The sequence below is a fragment of the Condylostylus longicornis genome, unplaced genomic scaffold (assembly GCF_029603195.1).
Source record: "Condylostylus longicornis isolate FDR11 unplaced genomic scaffold, ASM2960319v2 ptg000152l, whole genome shotgun sequence".
NCBI lineage: Eukaryota > Metazoa > Arthropoda > Insecta > Diptera > Dolichopodidae > Condylostylus > Condylostylus longicornis.
In genome coordinates, this window is record NW_026578120.1 from 643,244 (window position 1) to 664,971 (window position 21,728).

Below are 21,728 nucleotides of genomic sequence, written 5' to 3' on the forward strand. Positions count from 1 at the left end.
TGTGCATCTTTAATTGACAGTCCTCTGATCTGCCCCTTGTATACCCAGGACTGCTGTATCATCCTTGCCAGAACAGCCGAAGCTGCTCTGGCGTGGTAGACATTCACCTGGGCGACCCTGGTGCCTTTGTTCCTCATTTGTTGAGTTGACTGGCAGGGTGATCTTCCCCTGCCATCGGGACGTCATTTTCTGGAAAGGACTCCCTAAGTCTCAGAAGGGTTAGCTCCAGGTCTTCCACCATCTCCTCTGTTGTTAATTAAGAGGGACGCCCCTCATCCGTGGTTTCATATCCTTCGGAAAGATCTCCCCCCCGGTCCACCAATTCCTTTTTGGGACCATTTACCTCCCGTGACGATTCTACCCAGCCCGTCGAGGATTCCACCCAACTCGTTCTTCCGGGTACGGCAGAATATAACCGCCCCGCTTGATGGCTTTCGCGGAAGAGTTATCGATCCCTATTCGGAGAACCTCTCCGCCACCGTCCTCTCGCTGCCCCATCAGCTTCCAGACCTGGGTGTGTATTCCCCCGTTTTGGGCCTGGAAAATGGCCAGTGTATTTTCCCAGGCTTCCCCGACGCTCCTGGGGACGAAGACGGTGATTTCACAAGGCTTAGAGATGTCATCCCCCTTCCTTGCCATCAATTCCGGTCCGCTCCGTGTGCCCAGAACTGGCGCCTGCTTGATCATCCATTTCGCTGTCTCCTCACCTGCACAATTGATGAATACCATCCCGGGCCTCAAGTGTACTCCTTCAAATTGGATGATGTTGTCCCAGCCCTTGGCTACCTCGTCGATTATCGCCTCCTCCAGCTGGATCAGCATTATGGAGGGGTATTCCCTCGACAAAACTGTCACCATCACAAGTTTGGCTGCCGCGGCATAGCTAGTGCCCGGTTCCGTATTCGAGGTGGAGGGTATAGGGTGCATTCCCATATTCCTATTTTCAGCCGTTTTCCTTCTTTCGGCCTGCTCTTCTTGGGGAGTCAAGGACTCACGTCTGCGCTTACCAGTGGAGGCACGTTTTGAATAGGCCTCTTCTTTTCTTCTGCCAGTTTCCTGGTCTCATCAGGTGATTTTCCCTGCTCCAGGCAGTCCTCGCCTCTTCGGTTCATCCAAGCCTCCAGGTTGACCCAGTGATGGTAGATAGGAGGGCTTCCAAGTTCTAGTATCATACTTATGCGTATATGATTACTAGAACAGTGCATAGACGTAATAGTATCACTTAATGTGATATTTGCATGCTATATGACTACCAGAATATGAATAATTATATAGATGCGTACATATTTCAGTGTGTATTATTTAAGGACTACATATGTTTACATATATATATCTATAAATACATGTGCAGGTGTATAGTTAGTTATTTGAATACGTTGAAAAATTTCCATGTGTATTAAAAAAGCACATAAAACCAAATTGTTCCAGCAAATTGCAATACTGGTGAAATACCATTATCTTGCACATTAGAATTAACGAGGAAACTATATGAAACCATTTTGAAAGCATCTTTATTGAAAATGAAATGATAAATACAAAACAATTTTGTCTAAAATTTTATTTACTACAATAATTTTTAGCAAATAAATTTCGGTCCATTAAATCATTGATAAAAATTATAAGTTTCTTAAATTACTTTCGTTAACAATAGAAATAAATATGTTATAATCTTTAAGATTCATGAAAAATACCAAAACTTCATCTTATGCTGTAAAGCTTTCGTATGAGCTCATCCATGCTGTTACGTATGTCCATTTTGGAAAACTGGCTAAGAATGTTCGAAATTCGTCAGTTCGGTATATTGAATGATGATCCAGATGTCCAGTAACCGCAACATTAAAGCACGGTGCGCTAAGTTTGTTAATATCTTTCTAAAATTTATTAAAAATAAGCATGGCATAAAAACTAAACGCAAGTGAAAGTGCATATACATACATCAAATTCAAGCCAAAACAATAGCGTTGTGTCCTCAGAGTTCGTTCCATAATGATATGATATATAAAAACTTTGTGAAAAAAGTGATGTATTTACATTGAATGACCAATTAACAAGTTTGCAGTTCTAATTTAAAAAGAAAAAAACATTGAAGAAAACCTGGCAAACTATTGCTGCAGTAATGTGGTTTCCTGGGAAACCAGTGCTGCAGATTCGAAAAACATATATAGTTTTGACTGTTACGTCTGTAGGGATGTTAAACAATATGTACAAAAAAATTTAAAAAAAAAAAAAAATAAAATTTCTCGTCCCTTGAGCATTTTACACAAGGGTGTTATTCTGTTTCAGTTACCTTTTTAGTTCACATTTAAACTTAATTTTAAATTATTGAGAACCTCACTCGTAGAATTCTACGAATTTCAAATTAATTTACGCGCAGACTTCTGAGTAATTATAAATCTCTTTGGTAGAGATTATGAATGTGCAATGGCAACATTATTTTTCGGAGTGTCAAAATCTAAATTTTATTACAGGTGTCAAGTGTCAATATTTAAATTTCTCGAATTTCATAGAAGACATTTAAAAAAATAACAGACATTTCAAAAAACAATATACAATCAAAAAAGAAAAGTTTAATTAGAATGAATTCGTTTTCCTTTAAGAAAACCTTTAAGAAAATTTTGATGAAATATAAATAAAATAAATTGTACTAAATACTTGCATTTCCTTCTTTTTCATAAAAAAAATTAAAAAATAAACAAACTTAAAAAAAATAACCGTTATCATTAATAAAATTTTGACATTATTTTCATTACGAGTGGGATTAAGAATTATGTATTCTATTACGAATTTCGGATTACAAATCGACCACTTGGGAATTCACAATATGAAGTTCGTAATTTCTCCATTTCAGTGCTACGAGTGAGATTTACATTGAGGGTGTATATTTTAAATTAAGTACTAATGTCAAAGCCTGGACTAATCCAATATATCAGACCACCAAGCTCAGAGAGTAAATTAAAAATAATTTCCAAATTTATATGGAGTTTCAATAAAAGGGGTGCCAGAAATTGTTTGTGTGAAGGAAATTGACTTATATTTTTAACTCCAATGATTTTATATATTTTAATCGGTTGGCTGATTCCGTCTGAATAATACAATAAAAAAGAGGGAAAAAATACGAATTTATTTAATCGAAATTATAGTTAAAATTTGGAGTTGAAATTTGAATTTGTTGCTCAGAAAATTTCAAATTTTATTTTAATTTTTAGGTTTTAGTCAATTTTTCTCCTAGAAAACTCAAAATGACAATAGGCAAAAATCATAATTTTTTTCAAAAAAAGAAAAAACGAGAAAAAATAGAGTTGACCTTGTCAACTCTTTGATACCCGTACAAATTTGTTATCCTATGTGCAAATAAATATGCCATAACTGACTGTGGGACAGACTATGGCTTTTTGCAGTATTACCATATTTCAGTACTATGTGTTTTTCAAAATACTTTGTGTGCCAAACCACTATTGAAGTTGTATGGCAGCTACCAGAAAGAGCCAAGAAATTTTAACGAATTTCATCAAGCACATCGGCCCTACTAATATATTCGCTTGTGTGAAATTTCAATACCATAGCTTTTATAATTCCTGAGATATAGCCAAATAACTTTTGAAGTTGTATGACAGGTATCAGAAGGAGTGAAGTGATTTCACCAACTTTTATCTAACACATTGGCCCTACTAATATATTGGCCCTACACATTGATATTTTTGCTATAACAAGGTACTAATTAAAGAGTAAAATTTTTAAACAAGAAACAAAAATTTTTAAAATTTGAGTCAAACCAATAGTTTGCAATGTAGCAATTTTCCCTTCAAGAACTGAAAATACTGCTGATAAAAACAATATACTACATTATTAAAATTAGTTTTATTTTTACACCAACATTTTTCAAAGATTGCATACATGTAGAATGAGGCAAAAAACAAAAAAAAATTAAAGAGGCGTTAATGTTCAAACTTGGGGGTTAGGTTAAGTTAGGTTCGGTTGTACGGCCCCTCGAAGGGTACACTTAGGCCACCTCTCTCCCTCATTAGAACCAGCCCGAGTTCTTCAGAAACTGGCCAAGGTCCCTAGCATTTACAGTCGCTAGGTCCGTAGCCCGCCCAAAAAAGTGGGACCCAAGAAACCTCCGCCTGAAGTTCGCCAATGCCGGACACGAGCACAGCAGGTGGGTCAACGTTTCCGCCTCCTCCTCGTCACAGCAGCTCCTACAGAGATCGTTTGCGGGGCGGCCCATACTCGTGGAATAATCGCCAATCAGACAGTGCCCAGTTAAAACCCTGGGCGTTAATTGAGGAAGAAAATTTAGAATTTATATTTTAAGCTGGTGAAAAAATCAATTTCGCAGAAGAATTTTTATAGGAAATATGGAAGTTTTAAAAAAAAAGCGTTCCAAAATTTTAGAAAGGTGATACATTTTTTTTTATACAGTGAATAAAAAAAATTGTGCCTAGCATATTCTTAAAAAAAAAAATAAATTTTTGATGCAAAATTTATTAAATAAATTTTTGATGCAAAATTTATTTTTTTCATATTAAAATAAAATTTAAAAAATATTTTAAATTAGATTTTAAGTTTTATAATTATAGTGCTTTATAATATATATCATTATTTTATTGATATATAACTTATTGTAAATAAACAAATAGATTTATAAAGAGTTTGTCTGGTATAAAACTTCAAACAACTTTAAAAAGAGAAAACAGTGACGTAATTTCTGGAAAAAACAATAAACCAAACAAAAAAGCTTTATAAATTGGTAGTTAACGTCAAATTTTAAAATACAGCAATCCCTCCTATAACGTAATTTTTGGGACCGAAAAATTTTTACGTAAGTGAAATTACATTATAGGAGGTCCAACTAAACTAATATGACTAATATGTATGTACATACATATGTATGTATGTACTTGATATTTGCCTAAACTAGTAAGTTGCCTGTTGGTAAAGAAAGAAATTTAAATGAAAAAAAAAATAGATTCTTGCATATTAAATTATTTTAAAATTAAGTAAAACGAGGTAAAAATTACATTAAGTGAAAATAGGTAGGAAAAATAAAATTTACATATATCGAAATTATATAGAAAGAGGTTACGTTATAGGAGGGATTGCTGTACTGTGTGTATAAATTTTTTTTTAGTTTTGAACGAAAATTAATTTTTTTTTTTACTGCGAGGAAGGGTTAAACCCCTCAAAAGACACTGCCAGACGAAAAGCAGTAGTGCGGAACTTTAATCCACTAAAAAACACTCTCCTTAGAATAAACTATAAAACTAGTCGGAAACGACTAACCAATAATTTTGCTCTAACCTTTTTGATTATTTACAAGCTTTTGATCTGGAACAATAGCGTACTAAGTACTCATTGTTCCAGATAAAAAACATTTAAACAAGCTCGAGATGTCACGTACGTTTAAGTCTCCTAACAAAGTTTTTATTGTCAACCAATCGAGCCGTCTCGATATTGACATGATTGGATAAACGCATTTTATGATTGGCTGCTTGCTTTTTAATTTCGTCTGTGACACTTAAGATCGTGAGATGCCTGTGTATATCGGCATTACGGACATACCAAGGGGCGTTAACAATATCCCGTAATACCTTATTTTGAAATGTTTGTATAGATTGGATATGAGTCTGCGCAGCGCAGCCCCATAACTGAACACCGTAAGCTCAAACAGGCTTAAATATTTGATTATATATCAAAACTTTGTTGTATATCGTCAATTTACAATGCCTCCTCTGTGTTTGAGATCTCATTTCTGGCCCTTTGCTATTTTTGCGTAGATTCATTTTCGTCCTATTGCGATAACTGCTGTATCATCAGCAAATGTAGCTGTTGTCAGTGCTTCCGATTCAGGAATATCACACGTGTATAGCAAGTATAATATCGGGCCCAATATACTTCCCAGTGACACCCCCGACCTGATATTCCTAAGCGAAGAGTACTCCTCTTCCTGTTTAACTCGAAATACCCTATTAGCCAGGTAAGATTCGAGCAGGACAACATACTGCCTTGGTAGTATTCGCCTTAGTTTTTTTATTAATCCACAATGCCAAACCTTATCGAAGGCCTGGGCTACGTCCAAAAATATGATAGAACATATTGTTTTTTCTTCCAGTGAATTTTCTATTAGGTCAGTTGTTCTATGAATCTGATCTATGGTTGAGTGGTTCCGGCGAAAACCAAATTGATGGTTCCGGCGAAAACCGAATTGATTAGGCTGAAGTCTTCTCAATAAAAGTTTCTCTAGCAGTTTTGAAATCATCGGCAACAATGAGATTGGTCTATAAGAAGTCGGCCTGTCTATAGGTTTGCCAGGTTTGTGCAGCATAATTATCTCTGCAACTTTCCAAATGTCAGGCACGTAATTGAACCTTATACACGCATTTCCTAGGCGCGTAAGCATCGTTATACCCCTTTTGGGTAATTCTTTCAAAATATCGGCCGTTATTAGGTCAAATCCTGGGGCCTTTTTATTTATTTATTTATTTCAATAATTTCTCAAAAGAGCTTTAAGCTCGAACAGAGTATATAATTCAGAAATTTACAAATGTTTTTAGTTAAAATTTGCCTAAATTGATAATATAATATCGCAGGAATAAACCATTCAACATTCGAAAAAAGAATATAAAAAAGATAACATAACTACATTATAAGTAATATAAAAAGATTAAAATTAATGTAATAAAAAATTAAACAATTAAATTAAAAACGTAAAAATAAAAATTCAAATTGTAAAAAGTAAAAATTAAAAATTAAAAAACTAAACAGAATTCAACAAAATCAAATACTAAAATATTTAGAAAAAAACAAAAGATTAATTGATTTTAAAGGTATTTACAATAAAGTGACAATGACATAATTAATATTTTTCTAAGTATTGTTTTCTCAAAGCATTTTTCAATACTCCTGTTGAAGATTTTTTTAGTGTTGCTGGCAACCTATTGTAAGATTTGACAGCTGAGTTAATGACTGGCTCAAGTCCATTTAGATTATTTACTGAATGACTGCGCATGTGAGTTGCCGTTCTGGTACTATAATTATGAAAATTATGAAATTTAGGTTTAAGAGTCCTGATTTCTTTTATAACATCTCTCTCCTTGACAATTGGAATAGTCACGCTATCCCCAACAAAAGCAGGTTCGTCCTTTTCATACACGCCCTGGCTGTCATGCGGGCAGAATATATCGGCCAAATGATCTGCAAACGCATTTGCCTTGTCCTTGTCAGTTTTTGCCCACGTTCCATCTTTGTTTTTAATAGGAGCGAGATGTTTGATAGGTTGCTTCATTTTTTTTGTTGCCCTACACAGTGAGTAATTTGTTTTCTCACACGCCGTCAAATTTTGAACATATTTGGAAACCGAATCCTTTTTGTCTTTTCTAATACAGCGTGTTAGTTGCTGCGATTCACGATTATATCTGGTTTTATCAGTAGGATCACGCGTTCGCTGCCACCTCTTTCTCGCCCGCTCGCTTCGTCCTACTTTTGCTAGTATATGTGGGGGACAGTTAATGCCAACTTCTAATAGCATTAAGTTTAGAACTACTCTAAACCGCGTTTTGAATAAATTTAGTAAAGTGCGGCCTCCTCATCTATGTGCTGGGTCGTTCTTATTCTTTTCCTTAGATCAATTTGTCGTTCAATCTCTAAGCAAAATCTTGACCAATCCGTAGTTCCATTTGTCAACGCAGGTTTCGCTCTTTTCATAACTTTATTTTCCTTAAGTTCAAGAATAACCACCGAATGATCGGTTAAGATCATAGTTATCATGTACCTCGATGAAATTTTTCGCAATCCGTTTTGTTATGAAATCTATTAAATCTGGGCACTTATTAACATCGGTTGGCCAATACGTTGGCTTCGCAGTAGAGTGAAAAAGGTACCCCGTGCCGCCCATTGCTGTCCTAGGTTCTCTTCCTCTAGTTGAAGTATGCCTTGAACCCTAATCAGTGGCTTGGCGTTAAGGTCACCCCCCAATATAAATCTATCGCCTAGGTCTGTCAGAACGTTTTGAAACATTTCTGCCGCAATTTTAAATCTGGGGTGAAAATATAATGCAGCCACTCTAAATTTTTAATCGAAGTGATCTGAACAGCCGTCATTTGCATTCACTCGGTTTGCATCTGGTGCAGATCGCAATGCACGACATTTTCTTTTATTATTATCGCCGTTCCGCCTTTCGCTATATTTCCAGGGTGGTTCGAGTTGTAAATTCTATAACCTAGAAACCGAATCCTGCTTCTTAAGGTCATATGTGTTTCAGTTACGAGGCACACGTCTATATTCTGTGTATGTAGAAAATCTTCAAGCATGTCCTTTTTATTAGCAATTCCATTGCAATTCCATATTGCTATTTTAAAATTACCTCGTGCCTTCATTTGCCAGATCTTTTGGTACTCGATTTTTTCCCTTAGCTCTCTAAAATGATCAATCTCTGAGAGATTTTGTCCATCATACCTAGCATGTTCTGCATCATATTTTGCATTTTATACAAAACATTCACGTCACTGGCCCTTGCTTTATTGCTCGTGCCACCGTCATCAGTTTTCGTTTGGAGAACGTCCTTGCATGTTACATCTTTTGAGACTATTCTCGAGGTGAATTGCCTCGGTGGCGGTTCAGAATTCTTCTTCAAGTTGTTGTTGCTGTTCTTATTTCTACATTTTTGCAGTTCCTTAGCTAGAAGGCATCCCCTATAGTTTGCTGGGTGGGCCTCCAAGCAATTGGAACACTTCGCTGCAGTATTCTTTGGCTTACTACAATCTGATGTTAAGTGCCTGCCTGCACATTTAACACAATTCGGTTCTCTCTGGCAAAATTGTTGTGTATGCCTATACCTTTGACACCTTTTAAACTGCGGAATGGTCCTATCCTTTCGAAGTGCCTCTATCCTAACTTTTATCTTGTTTATGTGATCGATTTCATAAATTTTTTTCATCTCCTCTTCATTTGAGAATGTTAACATAAAAAGCGGTAGAGGCACCATAATGTTTTCTCACTTTTTTTTATTTTTTTAATTTTATTGGTTACATCTAAGATCTTGTAACCCCAAGAGCTTAGGTCTTCTTTTATATCATCCGGTTTACAACTTTGGTGAAGATTTCTTACCATGACTTTTATTGGTCTGGCCTGCTTGTTTTCATAAGTATGCCATTCTACTCCAGATCCATTCATGGCCCTGGTAAGATTCCGGTAGTCCATTTCGGAATTAACAATAAGCTTAAATTGATTGTTATTCATCAATCATTCACAATGTTGACTCTATTTGAAAATGGTCAACCACATTAGTCAAAAGGAAAGAAAATTATGACGTTATACATTTTCTCATTGTTCAAAGTTTTTTTAAGTTTTGTAAAATAAAATATTCTGTTTTAAAAACTTTTAAAATTAGTGATTGGCTCCAGCAAGTGATTTGGACTATTGAGTGTTTGAATATTGACTAGTTCTGAGTATCGATATAAAATATATTTCAAATATAAAATATATTTGACTAGATCGACGAATATAAAATATATTTCAGTATCCAATATATTGAATAATATTTGTATTAATATATTAAAGAATATATTATATATTAAATTAAATTTGTATTAATACTTACAAAATTATACCTTATACTACTTATTTAGAATATTAAAATTTAAAACTCAACTTATAAAGTACTTAAACTAAATAAACTTAATTCCAGATAGAGCATACAAATGAAAATAAGACAAATTTATTTATAAATATTATGTATATATAAATAAACCTTTTTTTAGTTGTACTCTACTTTGCGACAAATCAATAATATTTTTATATTCATTAAAGTTAATAAGCATTTTATTTATTAGTTCGCATTTCTCACAATTTGTCGAATGAAAGACCTTATTAAATATATTTTTTGACCTTTTGGGAAGGGGACTTAAAGAATCATGCTAGTTTGGACCTAACAAAGTTTTTCTGAATCGCCTTAAATATTTTTTTACTCGAGTAATGAGAAATCCATTAAAGAAATCGGCAAATTGGAAAACTTTGAAAATGACTGAAACTATCACAGTTAATTCTAAAGGTATTGCTAGAACATTGAGCTTGAAAAATTTTGCCGAAAGAAATTTGTAATATCTATTGAATTATTAGAAAACAATCCCTTATAATTCATAAAAGATGGATACTGATCAGACTTTCTCTTGAAATTAACATAACAGTTTAAAGAGATATACAAGTACATTATTCCTATATCCATTTCTATGCCTTAAATACAAGTTCCTGTGCCCTGTTCTTATTGTTTCTCAATTTTTATACCCTGCACTTCGTGAAGGGTATATTAACTTTGGTATGGTCATCTGCGGTATGGACATATATATATATTCTTGCTCAGCGTAAAATTCTGCGTTGATTTAGACATGTCCGTCCGTCCGTCCGTCCGATCGCACGATAACTCAAAAACGAATAATGCAATCGACACCAAACTTTCACAAGTTGCTTCTTTTGTGCCAAGGACGAACCCTATTGTTATTGGACCAATTCGGACAACGGGTTCGGGTAGCTGCCATACAACTCAAAGAGTTTATTTTAATTATTTCAAAAACTAATAAAGGTATAAATATAAAATTTTGTATATATGTGTCCAATTATTTTCTACATATGCTCTAAAAATTTTAATGAGATAGCTGCACCGGTTCGGGTGGCTGCCATACAACTCCAAAAGCTTATTTTAAATATTTGGAAAAATAATAAAGTCAGATTCATGAAACTTGGCAGTTGTGTGTCCAATTATAGGTCAAAGATATTTGTGAAGTTTTGTAGGAATTGCTTGACAGGTTCGAGTGGCTCCCATACAAGTCCAAAAGCTTATTTTAAATATTTGGAAAAATAATAAAGTCAGATTCATGAAACTTGGCAGTTGTGTGTCCAATTATAGGTCAAAGATATTTGTGAAGTTTTGGTGGAATTGCTTGACAGGTTCGAGTGGCTCCCATACAAGTCCAAAAGCTTATTTTAAATATTTGGAAAAGTAATAAAGTTAGATTCATGAAACTTGGCAGTTGTGTGTCCAATTATAGATCAGATATATTAGCGAAGTTTTGGTGGAACTGCTTGACAGGTTCGAGTAGCTCCCATACAAGTCCAAAAGCTTAGTTTAAATATTTGAAAAAATAAAGAAGTTAGATTCATGAAACTTGGCAGTTGTGTGTCCAATTTTAGGTCAAAGATATTTCTGAAGTTTTGGTGGAATTGCTTGACAGGTTCGAGTGGCTCCCATACAAGTCCAAAAGCTTATTTTAAATATTTGGAAAAGTAATAAAGTTAGATTCATGAAACTTGGCAGTTGTGTGTCCAATTATAGATCAGATATATTAGCGAAGTTTTGGTGGAATTGCTTGACAGGTTCAAGTAGCTCCCATACAAGTCCAAAAGCTTACTTTAAATATTTGAAAATATAAAGAAGTTAGATTCTTGAAGGAAAATGCTTGACTGAGAACGATGTAAGAACTTCTCACCATTTCATCGAGGTCTAAATTAGAAAAAGAGAAACGAAATTCGAAAATAATTATTTAAAGATGTGAAGGTGGTTCATGAAAAGTTAGATTTGAAACAAGTATCCAATAAATTCTCACTCTTAAAATTATAAAAGTAAGAGCAACAAATTGGAGGATGACAATTATCGGTATACTAAAGTCATTAACTATTAAATTACATCAATTAGTACTAAAAATCCAGCTGTTTGTTTTGAAAATTAACTTTGTTAGAAATTTGTTGGGGGAAATTAAAGTTTAAACTATCTATAAAAATTGCTTCGGAATCATTTGCAATATGATCAGGTATTAAAAAATATTCCTCATCATAAGGCGTTCAGGAAATATTTGAAATATTAAAATTTCCAAACACAAGTAATTCCTTATCTGAACTTATGAGAGAGATAACATAATCAACAGCCTCAACATAGGTCTCAAATATTCAGCTAGGAGGAGTGCAGTAATTCCAAAAACGAATATTGCTGCAGATCTATTTGATTTGTATGGAAGGTATTTTTAATCAAAAATAGGACTCCCCCACCTTTTGTGATCAAAGCTCTATATACAAATAGTTCAAGAGGATCCTGTGACAAATATCACAATCTAGGACAACTGAATTGACAAAAACCTCAGATGTTTTAGTACGTGAGCCTCTAACATTTTGATAATGAATAGAAGCAGCAGTGGATTGAACATTTATGTTAGTTTATAGTTACTGTTATAGTACTATCTACGTTTACCGTGTTGTAGCTAGGAATGAAAATATTTGCTATGGTCTTCTCTGCTTAATTGAAAATGATTCATTCTCTTATTAGCAACATGACCACGGTAAGGCCTTGGATCCGTTTGGCTTTGGAACATACCCATTTTCTCATGGAACTTTATGTAGAAATGTTTTCAACTTTGAACATCATATGGCAATCCCTCCTGCTGCATCACGACCTTAACATTGGTCTTCGTTTCCCCATCAAAACAAACGTAAATGTCTCGGCCATGCAAGTAAGACAAAAATAGTCCAACGTTCTCATAAATCCTATGATCTCTTAGACGAGAAAATACGTACTTGTCATCACCCTCCTCAATTATTGAATAAAAATTATCACAAGTGTTTTTTTTTAAATTTAGGTTTTCACAAGTATTAAATTCCAATGGACTTACAATATATCAGATAGACCAAATATAAGAATACATGAAATTTTAAACTCATATCTATTGCTTTCATACAATAGAATGTTTTTACCTAACTTTTCATAAAAGTTATATAAAAATTGTTCATAAAATATGAAAAATAAAATATGTTTTCATTAAAATAAAAATAAGAAAAGTTTTACATAACTAATGAACTTACCTAACTTTTAATTTAATTTTTTTTGATTTCGCTATTTTTGATACCCTCGTTTGCTTACAATATTTTGCGCTTTTCTTGTTGACACAAGTCTTATTACCGTTTATTTCTGAACAAAAATGGAATATTTTGAGCATAGTGAAGTGAAATGCAAAAGAAAACTAATGGCTTGGAACGAGTCGAACTATTTCTTAAATAGATATACTTCGCTAAAAATGCTTGATGAAAATAAATAGCAAAAAGAAAAAAGATTGCTTTTATCATCAATATTTTCTTCAAGTCTTTTCATTCCTTACGTAATGCTTTAACGAAATATATTGGCACATAGTATACCTATGCATATATTCAACTTTACATAGTAAATTCATGATTTGTACAAGCATCAGATCAAAATACTTTATGTGGGGTATTAAAATTATATTTATCAACGACAAATATTTTGTGGTATTAATACTTAATCTTTTCCAGTCATTAGACTTGTACTGCTTAGAATTTAAAACTCATCATCTGCCTTTCGTATCTAGAAATTTACGTTACTTCACGTGGTGTTAAAATAATAAACTGCCATCAATTTCTATTCAATTTTCTTAGTGCATTTTAAAATTTAACCTACTTAGCATAAGGCCTAAATAATAATATTTGGGAAAATACTTAGTAATTAATCACCTTGTAAGTATAATGTGAGAATTGCTTTTTACTTACATTAATACCTTAGTAGCTATTTGGGAAACATTAATATTTATATTATTATATAAAACTTATTATATTATTTTATAAAATTAACATAAAGACAACTTACTGGGAGAGTTTTAATGAATAATTTCATATGATCTGGGCCGGTTAAAGAGTATTCATATCGAATCCTAGTAGCATTCTCATATTCACTTTTTACCAATTTCCTCGATTTTGTTTTCAAAAGTGGAACTCTGAAATATTGATACAATTAAATTCCAAGCATTTTTCAGTGTGTAAATATGTTTCACCTGATTAGTAATGGAGGATTAGCTGGTATCCATAAACTAAAATGAAAAAAAGTATGTAATATATTCGAATTGAAATGCGATCTTATTGAATTGGTTTACTCGTCTTTTTTAGGATAGTTTGGACTACCACAATTGATATGAGAATCGCAAAGTTTATCAGCCGTTTCTACAAAAGTCATATTTAAAACTGTGTCTGAAATGGAAGAATAATGATCATTTATTATCCAGTTTTATTTTTTCCAGTACTTATGATATTTTTCAACATTGGGTTAAAAACCTTACTGAAAATAAAATTCTGGCTGTTTTGAATTTAAACGTTATTAATAGAAATTAGTTTTTCTAAACTTTTTCAATGTTGCTTTTTTGAAATGTAACACATACTAAGCTGTTTGGGTGGTTCTATAAATATAAGAGATATGGGCACACACAGAGGTTTTGCCAGCGTCTAGCTCAATGTGTCAAGTGTGCTGGTCCTCATTTGAAGATAAATTGTAGTAAACAAAAAATTGATGCACCAAAGTGTGCAAATTGCTCTGAGGCTCATCCTGCGAATTACAGGGGTTGTATAGTCGGAAAGGAATTACAAAAACGGAAAAATAACCTTACAAAACAGAAACAAATAAAAATAATACCAAAAAATACTCCCAGAACTCCAAAAAGCCCAAAAACAACTACATTGAGTAAAAGAGTGCAAGGAATACAATATGCCCAAGTGCCGAGGGGTGAAACATAAACCATACCAAAGAACGGAAAGATCTACCACCTGAAAAACCTGCTGAAAGCAATATAAATACGAGTATAATGCAAAATAAGATAAAAGCTATGAAAAAAATCTCATTGGGATTGAACAGATTAGAAGACAAGCTTGATAATGTTTATATATGTACGCTAAAAAGAATAAAACATAACGGACGCAGATAAAACAAAAATTGCGACGTGGAACGCAAATGGCGTTCTTAATAGAAAGCCTATGTTAGAAATATTTCTAAGGACCCAAAATATTGATATATGTTTAGTAACAGAGACACATTTGAAACAGCAAACAGATATAAAAATAAATGGTTACATAGAATATAAAGAGGTGCATCCTAATAATGAATCAAAAGATGGTTGCGCAATTTTAATAAGGAATAATATAAAACATAATGAAATAAGTAAAGTAGAAAGAGACGATAGCCAATTTATTCTGGGAGATGATTGGGGTTCTAGATTGACCTCAACAAGAGAAACAGAGCTAAGAAAAGCTATTGAAGAGATTGATTGTCACTATCAATCCACTCGTAGACCAACATATTGGCCAAGTGATAGAGGTAAAATACCAGATCTGCTAGACTTCTTTATTGTCAAGAAAATCTCACGAAATTTTATTAATTTAGAAAATAATTATGACTTGGATTCTGATCATTCTGCAGCTATATTAAATTTAACTGAGACAGTTACCAAGAAACAAAATAAGCTCATGTTAATCAATAAATCCACTGACTGGATTAGTTTTAAAGAAGAGATAGAGAATAAAATGAACTTAAGAATCAAAGTACGAACCCAAAATGATTTGGATTCTGAGGTTGAGAATTTTAATAAAATCATACAAAGCGCTGCCTGGAATAATACAAAATAATATCAGCATAAATCCGTGGGTATGGCTTGCCCAAGAGAAATAATAAATATGATAAGCGAAAAGGGAAGAGCTAGATGCAGATGGCAAAACTCACGAGATCCGGCAGATAAAATTTGCACTCAATCGAATCACTCAGAATCTAAACTCACGCAGAATCTAAAAAGAAAAATAAGAAAAATTAAAGAAGATTCATTTGATAATTACATTAAAAATTTGTCAGCCGAACAAGAAAGTAATTATTTCTTATGGAGGGCTGCAAAAATATTAAAAAGCATATCTTACATATCCCCCTATTAAGGGAACGGATGGCAAATGGGCAATAGAAAATAAGGACAAGGCTAATATTTCAGCAGATCATCTTGAACAAATTTTTAGGCCAAAAGGCATACGTTTAAACATAAATATTGCAATGAAAAATGTGCAGAATTTCAAAAATGAGCAGAAAACGTTATCGCTCAATTTGCACAAAGAGAAATAGTGAAAAAAAAAGTTTAAAGTCAAAGAAAACACCGGGTTATGATTTATTTACCTCTGAGATACTGAAGCAATTACCAAAAAAGGGTAGAACAATGTTGACTTTTTTAATGAATTCTGCATTAAGATTAAAATATGTGCCTAATGCTTGGAAGGTGGCAGAAGTTATAATGACACCAAAACCTGGTAAACCATTAAATGATATCAAGTCTTATACACCAATTTCTCTGCTACCAATTTTGTCGAAACTTTAGGCCTTTTAATAAACACAGTATATCGCGATATATAGAGAGAACTGCGCTATATTTGTGTTCATAAACAAATGTTGGTAATCAAGTTTGTTCACAAACATTGTTAATCTATCATAAAAATATTTAAATTACCATGGCTAGCGCAGTTAAATCAGCTGTACTTTTTTTTTTATTAGTTTTGGTATTTCTTTTTTTAACATTTTTAATTGTTAATTGTTGTACTTAAATATAACAAAATTTCTATTTGTTTCAGTTTTCTTTTTTTGTTTTTCCAGAAATAGAATTTTTCACTATTTGACCCAAAATAAATGATTGTTTTTTGTTAACGACATTTTTTGTTCATGAACACAATACTGCAAATTCAAAACAACAAAAATTTTTATACAACTGTTAAAAATATATTGCGTATGTATCACATTACTGCTTTGCACTATCGAGTTTATGAAAATACCTTTTTTGAAAAGTTATTACTGAAAAGAATGGGACCTATAATTGAGGAGAGGTCATTAATTCCGAACCACCAATTTGGGTTTAGAGCAGAACAATCAATTACTGATCAAATTCATAAAATTACAAATATTATTGAGAAAGCCCTAGAGGAAAAGCAAATTTGTGCAACAACAATATGTAGATATTCTCTCTTCTTATTTAACCGACAGATCATTTAGAGTCAAACAGGAGGGGACTATTCCACACTTAGAGACTTAAGAGCTGGTGTGGCTCAGGACAATATTTTGGGTCAAATAATATATCTGCTCTTTACGAGAGATATGCCTCAAATAGAAAATACAATTGTGGCTACATATGCTAACGTTACTGCAGTTATGGCAGTAGCACCAAATATTGACAATCTATATTAAAGAAAATTTGATGGTTAGTCTAAGGGGACTAGTATCAGAATATAAGGAGGAGGTTTTTATGATAAAACACATAACTAACTATGGGTTAACAGGGAATGGCATGTTAGTAGCATTCATGCTTTCCTCCTTCCTTCGATGACAAAAAAAAAAATTTCATGCAAAATCTTGAATGGAAATGACCTTAATTCTTTATGTATTGATTAATTATTTATTGCTAACATAATTATGAAAAAAATATGAAACAGAATTTTATAACGTAAAATTTAAATCAAAAATGTTGTAAAAGGATTGACACAAAAATTTAAGAAGAAAAATTGAAAATGAAATTGACACAAAATTTTGGAACATAAATTGAAAACTGTAGAATGGCGAAGATTACACGCTCAGTGTTCATTGCGTTTCGAAATTTTCTTTAGTAATTAAGTATTCAGTTAAAACATAAAGTGTTACCATTTGACAGTTTTTCAACAGAAGCACTGAGCTTAAACCCTTCGTCAATGAATTTGCAATATTTATAATTTCTTATTCACTACAAATTTTCACATTAAAAATACGAACTATGCTTGCAATATTTTGTTTTTCTTTTATACCTTTCGAATTTCTGCAAAAAAAGTTTCATAATAGTTGGATATTATGTTAATAGTTAGAAAAATTTCATAATGTCTGCTGAAATGTCGAAGTTGATAGAAACTTTGACCACAAGCGGTTGTCACAAAAAGTAATTTTGCAGCAACAATGTGTGGTGTAGATCGTGAAAGGCGAGCCAAAAAAGTGCTATAATTAAAACGGTCGAAAGGTCGTTCTTACGATTACCAGAGAAGATAACGATTACTGGCAACCTTTTGCCCGTAAACTAAAAGCTTTTAGACATCGAACTTCAGTGGAATTAAGATATCCCATCTGAAAAGAAGGTCATATATGGCGCCTATGCTATAAAATTATTATTATTATTATTCGGCTCAAAATTCACACTAGTTTAACAGACTAGGAATTTGAGAACGGTTAGATTATTATTCTAAATACAGCCATATCTGACAAGATGAAGAATTAACGACCCCATTTTCTTACTAGAGTGAAAAAAATAACAGCAAAACTGCTGGGATGTCTGAGAACGTTAATCAGTATACTAATCAATAAAATTAAAGAAAAGGGGATTTTAAATAATTCAAATATGCACTAAAAGTTTTAAATCAAATCTCAAATGTCCTTTCACACATACAAATTAGAACTGAATTATCGAACTTGTACAAGTTAAATAAACTTGTTTTAAAAGTGTAAATAAACTTGTATTAATACAACTATGACCTCTTGAGAATGATTCCTTCCGACGGGTGGTGATCATGAAAGCCAAGGCAGTTTTACATATTATTACAGTATGAACATATTAGTTTTAGATCAGCTGAAAATAATTCAACGTCAAATGTATTCTGTACTACTTCAGAAAATCGTTAAGCAAATGGAGCAAATCTCTAAGTCGTTGTATATCTGGAGGCAGTTAATAGGTTGAAGATTTATTTTGCTTAATTTGTCTTGTTCTGATAGTAATGGCCTAAAATTCAATAGACTTACGATCCAAAATGCTTTGTTCTTCAAATCTATAAACTCTACGCACCCTCTGAAATAATTCAAATCTTGGCAGGTGAAAGCAAGCTAACAACAGCACTTCAGATGAACAAAATGTGAATATTTTTTTTCTTTAATACAGCTGTTGAAAATCATCGAAAGACAAACATAGGCGGACCCAAATTATCATTAGGCCTATCAATAGTGGGGAACTTTAACCCAACCTAAAACACAACTGGATTGTCATAAAGTTGCAAAACTACTCAAACTTGTTCTATCGTGTTTTCGCAGGAGGAAATCACGGTAGTGTTGTCACAAAACTTAAGGTTAAATCGAGAGGTCTCGTTTGCTTTAGTCTTTTTGTCTAAACCCCCTACCCTATAAGCCTCAACATTTACATGCCGTTCTAAACACACCTTATGTTTCATGGCGCAGTCCCTGATTTCCTCACTTACTAGGGGGACACCCAGATTCCTACAAATGCCGCTATTGCACACATGCCAGGTATTTTGTGTTTTGGATCGATATTATAACACTATTCAAATTCAATTTTGGTGAGTTTACTAAATTTTTGTTTGAAATTCGCATAAACAAATTTACATTTATTTAGCTTTATTTTCCATAAGTATGTCCATTTACGCATATTGTCAATTGCTTCCTCTAATTTTTTGTCCATTCGCCAACATTAGATCCTACTGCCAATATTGCCGTATAGTCGGCAAATGTAGTCACAGTAATATCCTCTAAATCGCGCATAGGACATGTATAATATAGAATCCAGAATATTGCCTGGAGTCACGCCAACCTTAATTTCCCTAAGCTTGGATACCTATCGTCCTGTTTGATACGAAAATGCGTGTCATATAAATATGATTCAAGTAACTCCAGGAATTGTAATGGTAATATCAAAGTTTAAATAGTAAACCGTCGTGCCAAATCTTATTGAAGGCTTGGACTCAACTTTTATCCTCATGTGCTGAAGATGTTATCCTCTACAAATTTCATGTCTTCGCTATAATCGAAGGACAACATGAAAAGGAGCAATTTTTAGTTTTTCTAGAACTTTTAGTTTTTCTCCTCTTTGAGTTTATTTTTTTTTTAAGAATCCAATCCGTTTCTCTAACCAACTGTTCGTCATCTGTTTCGAACGCGACGCCATCTATTTTGTCTTTTTCGGTGCCATTTGAAATTGCATTTTGCTGTCTCAATAATGTTAAGTTCCCCGGTGGGTTTGGGAGTAGAAATTCTCACAGCAGATATGCTTGTATGCAAACAAAGTCCGATATAAATGCGGTAGGGAAGCCTATCAAAAAGTCGACGGAAACAACGGCTACCGACGAGGATTTAATTGAATGTTTAAAACCTTCAGAGAAATCGGCAGTAGAAAAAAATTTCTTAGCGAAATGACAATATTGCTGTTTGGCAAGATTACAAAGGTTGTAAAGTCTGCTCTTATGGGTGAAGTTCGATATCATCACAGAAGTGGCTAAGAATATTACTATAGCAAAGAAGGAAAATGATCTAACCGAGGTTAATCCACAAACCACCTTCCCACCAGATTTTGAAAAGACTTAGTCAATGTGCTCCAAGTAGTTCTTAGATAACAGTTTTCCTGAGCCTCATCCAAACTAAAGCAAATAAGATGTATCCCTGTTTAAGCTTCTTAACATTCATGCAGAACTATGGCGTAGCGCACTACCCTTTCCCTAGTTCGTGGGATCAAACATAAATACAGAGAAACAAAACAAAACGCAAGAAACACCAGGACGAGAAAACACCGTCACGAAAAGTGACAAGGTTGCAAGGGAAATTGGGATTAACCTGCGTGATGCTTCCTTCAGTAATGAAAAAAGGATAGGAAAAAAATATCAACGCATGTGACCGTTGGCGGAAGTAAGCCTTCCTTGGTCAGATGCTACCTGCGTTTTTTGGAGCAGAGAAAATCACCTGACGAGGCCAGGAATCTGGTGATAAACGGAGGAGGTCTATTGGAGACGTACCACCACCGGCTCAAGGGGCAAGCGCGGATGTGAGTCTCTGACACTCCAAGAAAGGCAGGTCTCAACGAAACTCGGGACAAGTTATTTTTGCTGAGGAAATACTTGTAATGTTGACGAAGCAGGAACTCACGGTTGGAAGAGGCGATAATCGGCGAGCTAGCCAAGGACTGAAACCAAGAGTGAGATAAGGGATAAGAGGGGCTGTTGGCACTTTCCAAATCTTTAAGAGGCCGGAAAAGGATAAGGTTTCGTCAGAAAATTGCCTTTCTTAATAAGAATATTTAGGAGCAGCTTGGTTCTTGGGTGCAGTATCCTAGGGATGCGCGTAGATAGGATAAATGACTTATTAACTAATGAATAATTTTTCCACTTAAATTGTTTGTGGATTAACAACATACGTTTCAGTGCTTTATTATGATCAGCGAAGCGAATGAAATTTTCGGCGAATATAAATTTTTGGTATTATGAATTAAAATTCTGTGTGGCAAGCTTGGCGAATGTAACCAAAAATCAAATTAATATGTAAGTGTTTTCTTTTTATTTAATGTTATAGTGATATAATGAAGAAATCTAAACCATCTGTAAAGTAAGTTCGTTAAATTCTACAAATAATTGTTAAAAACAATTGATTGTTTAATATTAATTTAAGCGTAAAAAAAACGAACAGAAAACAATTCGAGCATTCAAATAAATTAATAGACAACAATCCCGCAATTGTTAAAGGATAGAAAAGTTCAATTGTTTTTGCAAAAAAGCAAAAAAGCAAAAACAATGTACATATGTGTGGTGTTTAACCTTATTGTTTTCGGTAGTTCTTCTGGTGTCTTGTGGTAGCAACATTTTGGATCTGGCGAATGAAAGCATTCGGCGATCATAATTTAAAATATCAATCGATTCGCCCAGTCTATTCGACTCGTCTAGCCATTTGTTTCGCCGATCATAATAAGGGTAATAACTTAAGAGTTTCGAACGAAACTATTCGAAAAAATGCTATATTTCAGTAGGTTTGTAATACCTTTAATTGTTCGAGTGCCTCTTCGGTCTAGAGATTGTATTAAATAACCAGATTCGTTAGTCATTATTTTATTGTTTCGATCACGAAAAATTCGTGTGGTGTGCTTAAAAAAAAAAAAATTTAC

General features: G+C 33.4%; 1 protein-coding gene across 2 annotated transcripts in view; it reads right to left on the minus strand.

The window, feature by feature from the left end:
• Positions 1-1,549: 1,549 nt before the first annotated feature.
• LOC129615851 (endoplasmic reticulum metallopeptidase 1-like) overlaps positions 1,550-21,728 on the minus strand; it is a 36,375-nt gene continuing 16,196 nt past the window's right edge. Inside the window, exons 9-14 of one of the 2 annotated variants that reach the window (XM_055531234.1) lie at positions 21,605-21,707; positions 13,923-14,016; positions 13,824-13,859; positions 13,640-13,766; positions 1,936-2,061; positions 1,550-1,871 (exon numbers count right to left, since the gene is read on the minus strand). In XM_055531234.1, the coding sequence (XP_055387209.1) occupies positions 1,704-1,871; positions 1,936-2,061; positions 13,640-13,766; positions 13,824-13,859; positions 13,923-14,016; positions 21,605-21,707 (654 nt within the window). In that variant the 3' untranslated portion in view covers positions 1,550-1,703. Of the gene's footprint in view, positions 1,872-1,935; positions 2,062-13,139; positions 13,559-13,639; positions 13,767-13,823; positions 13,860-13,922; positions 14,017-21,604; positions 21,708-21,728 lie in introns of those variants that run through there. The other variant, XM_055531235.1, reaches the window with a different exon arrangement.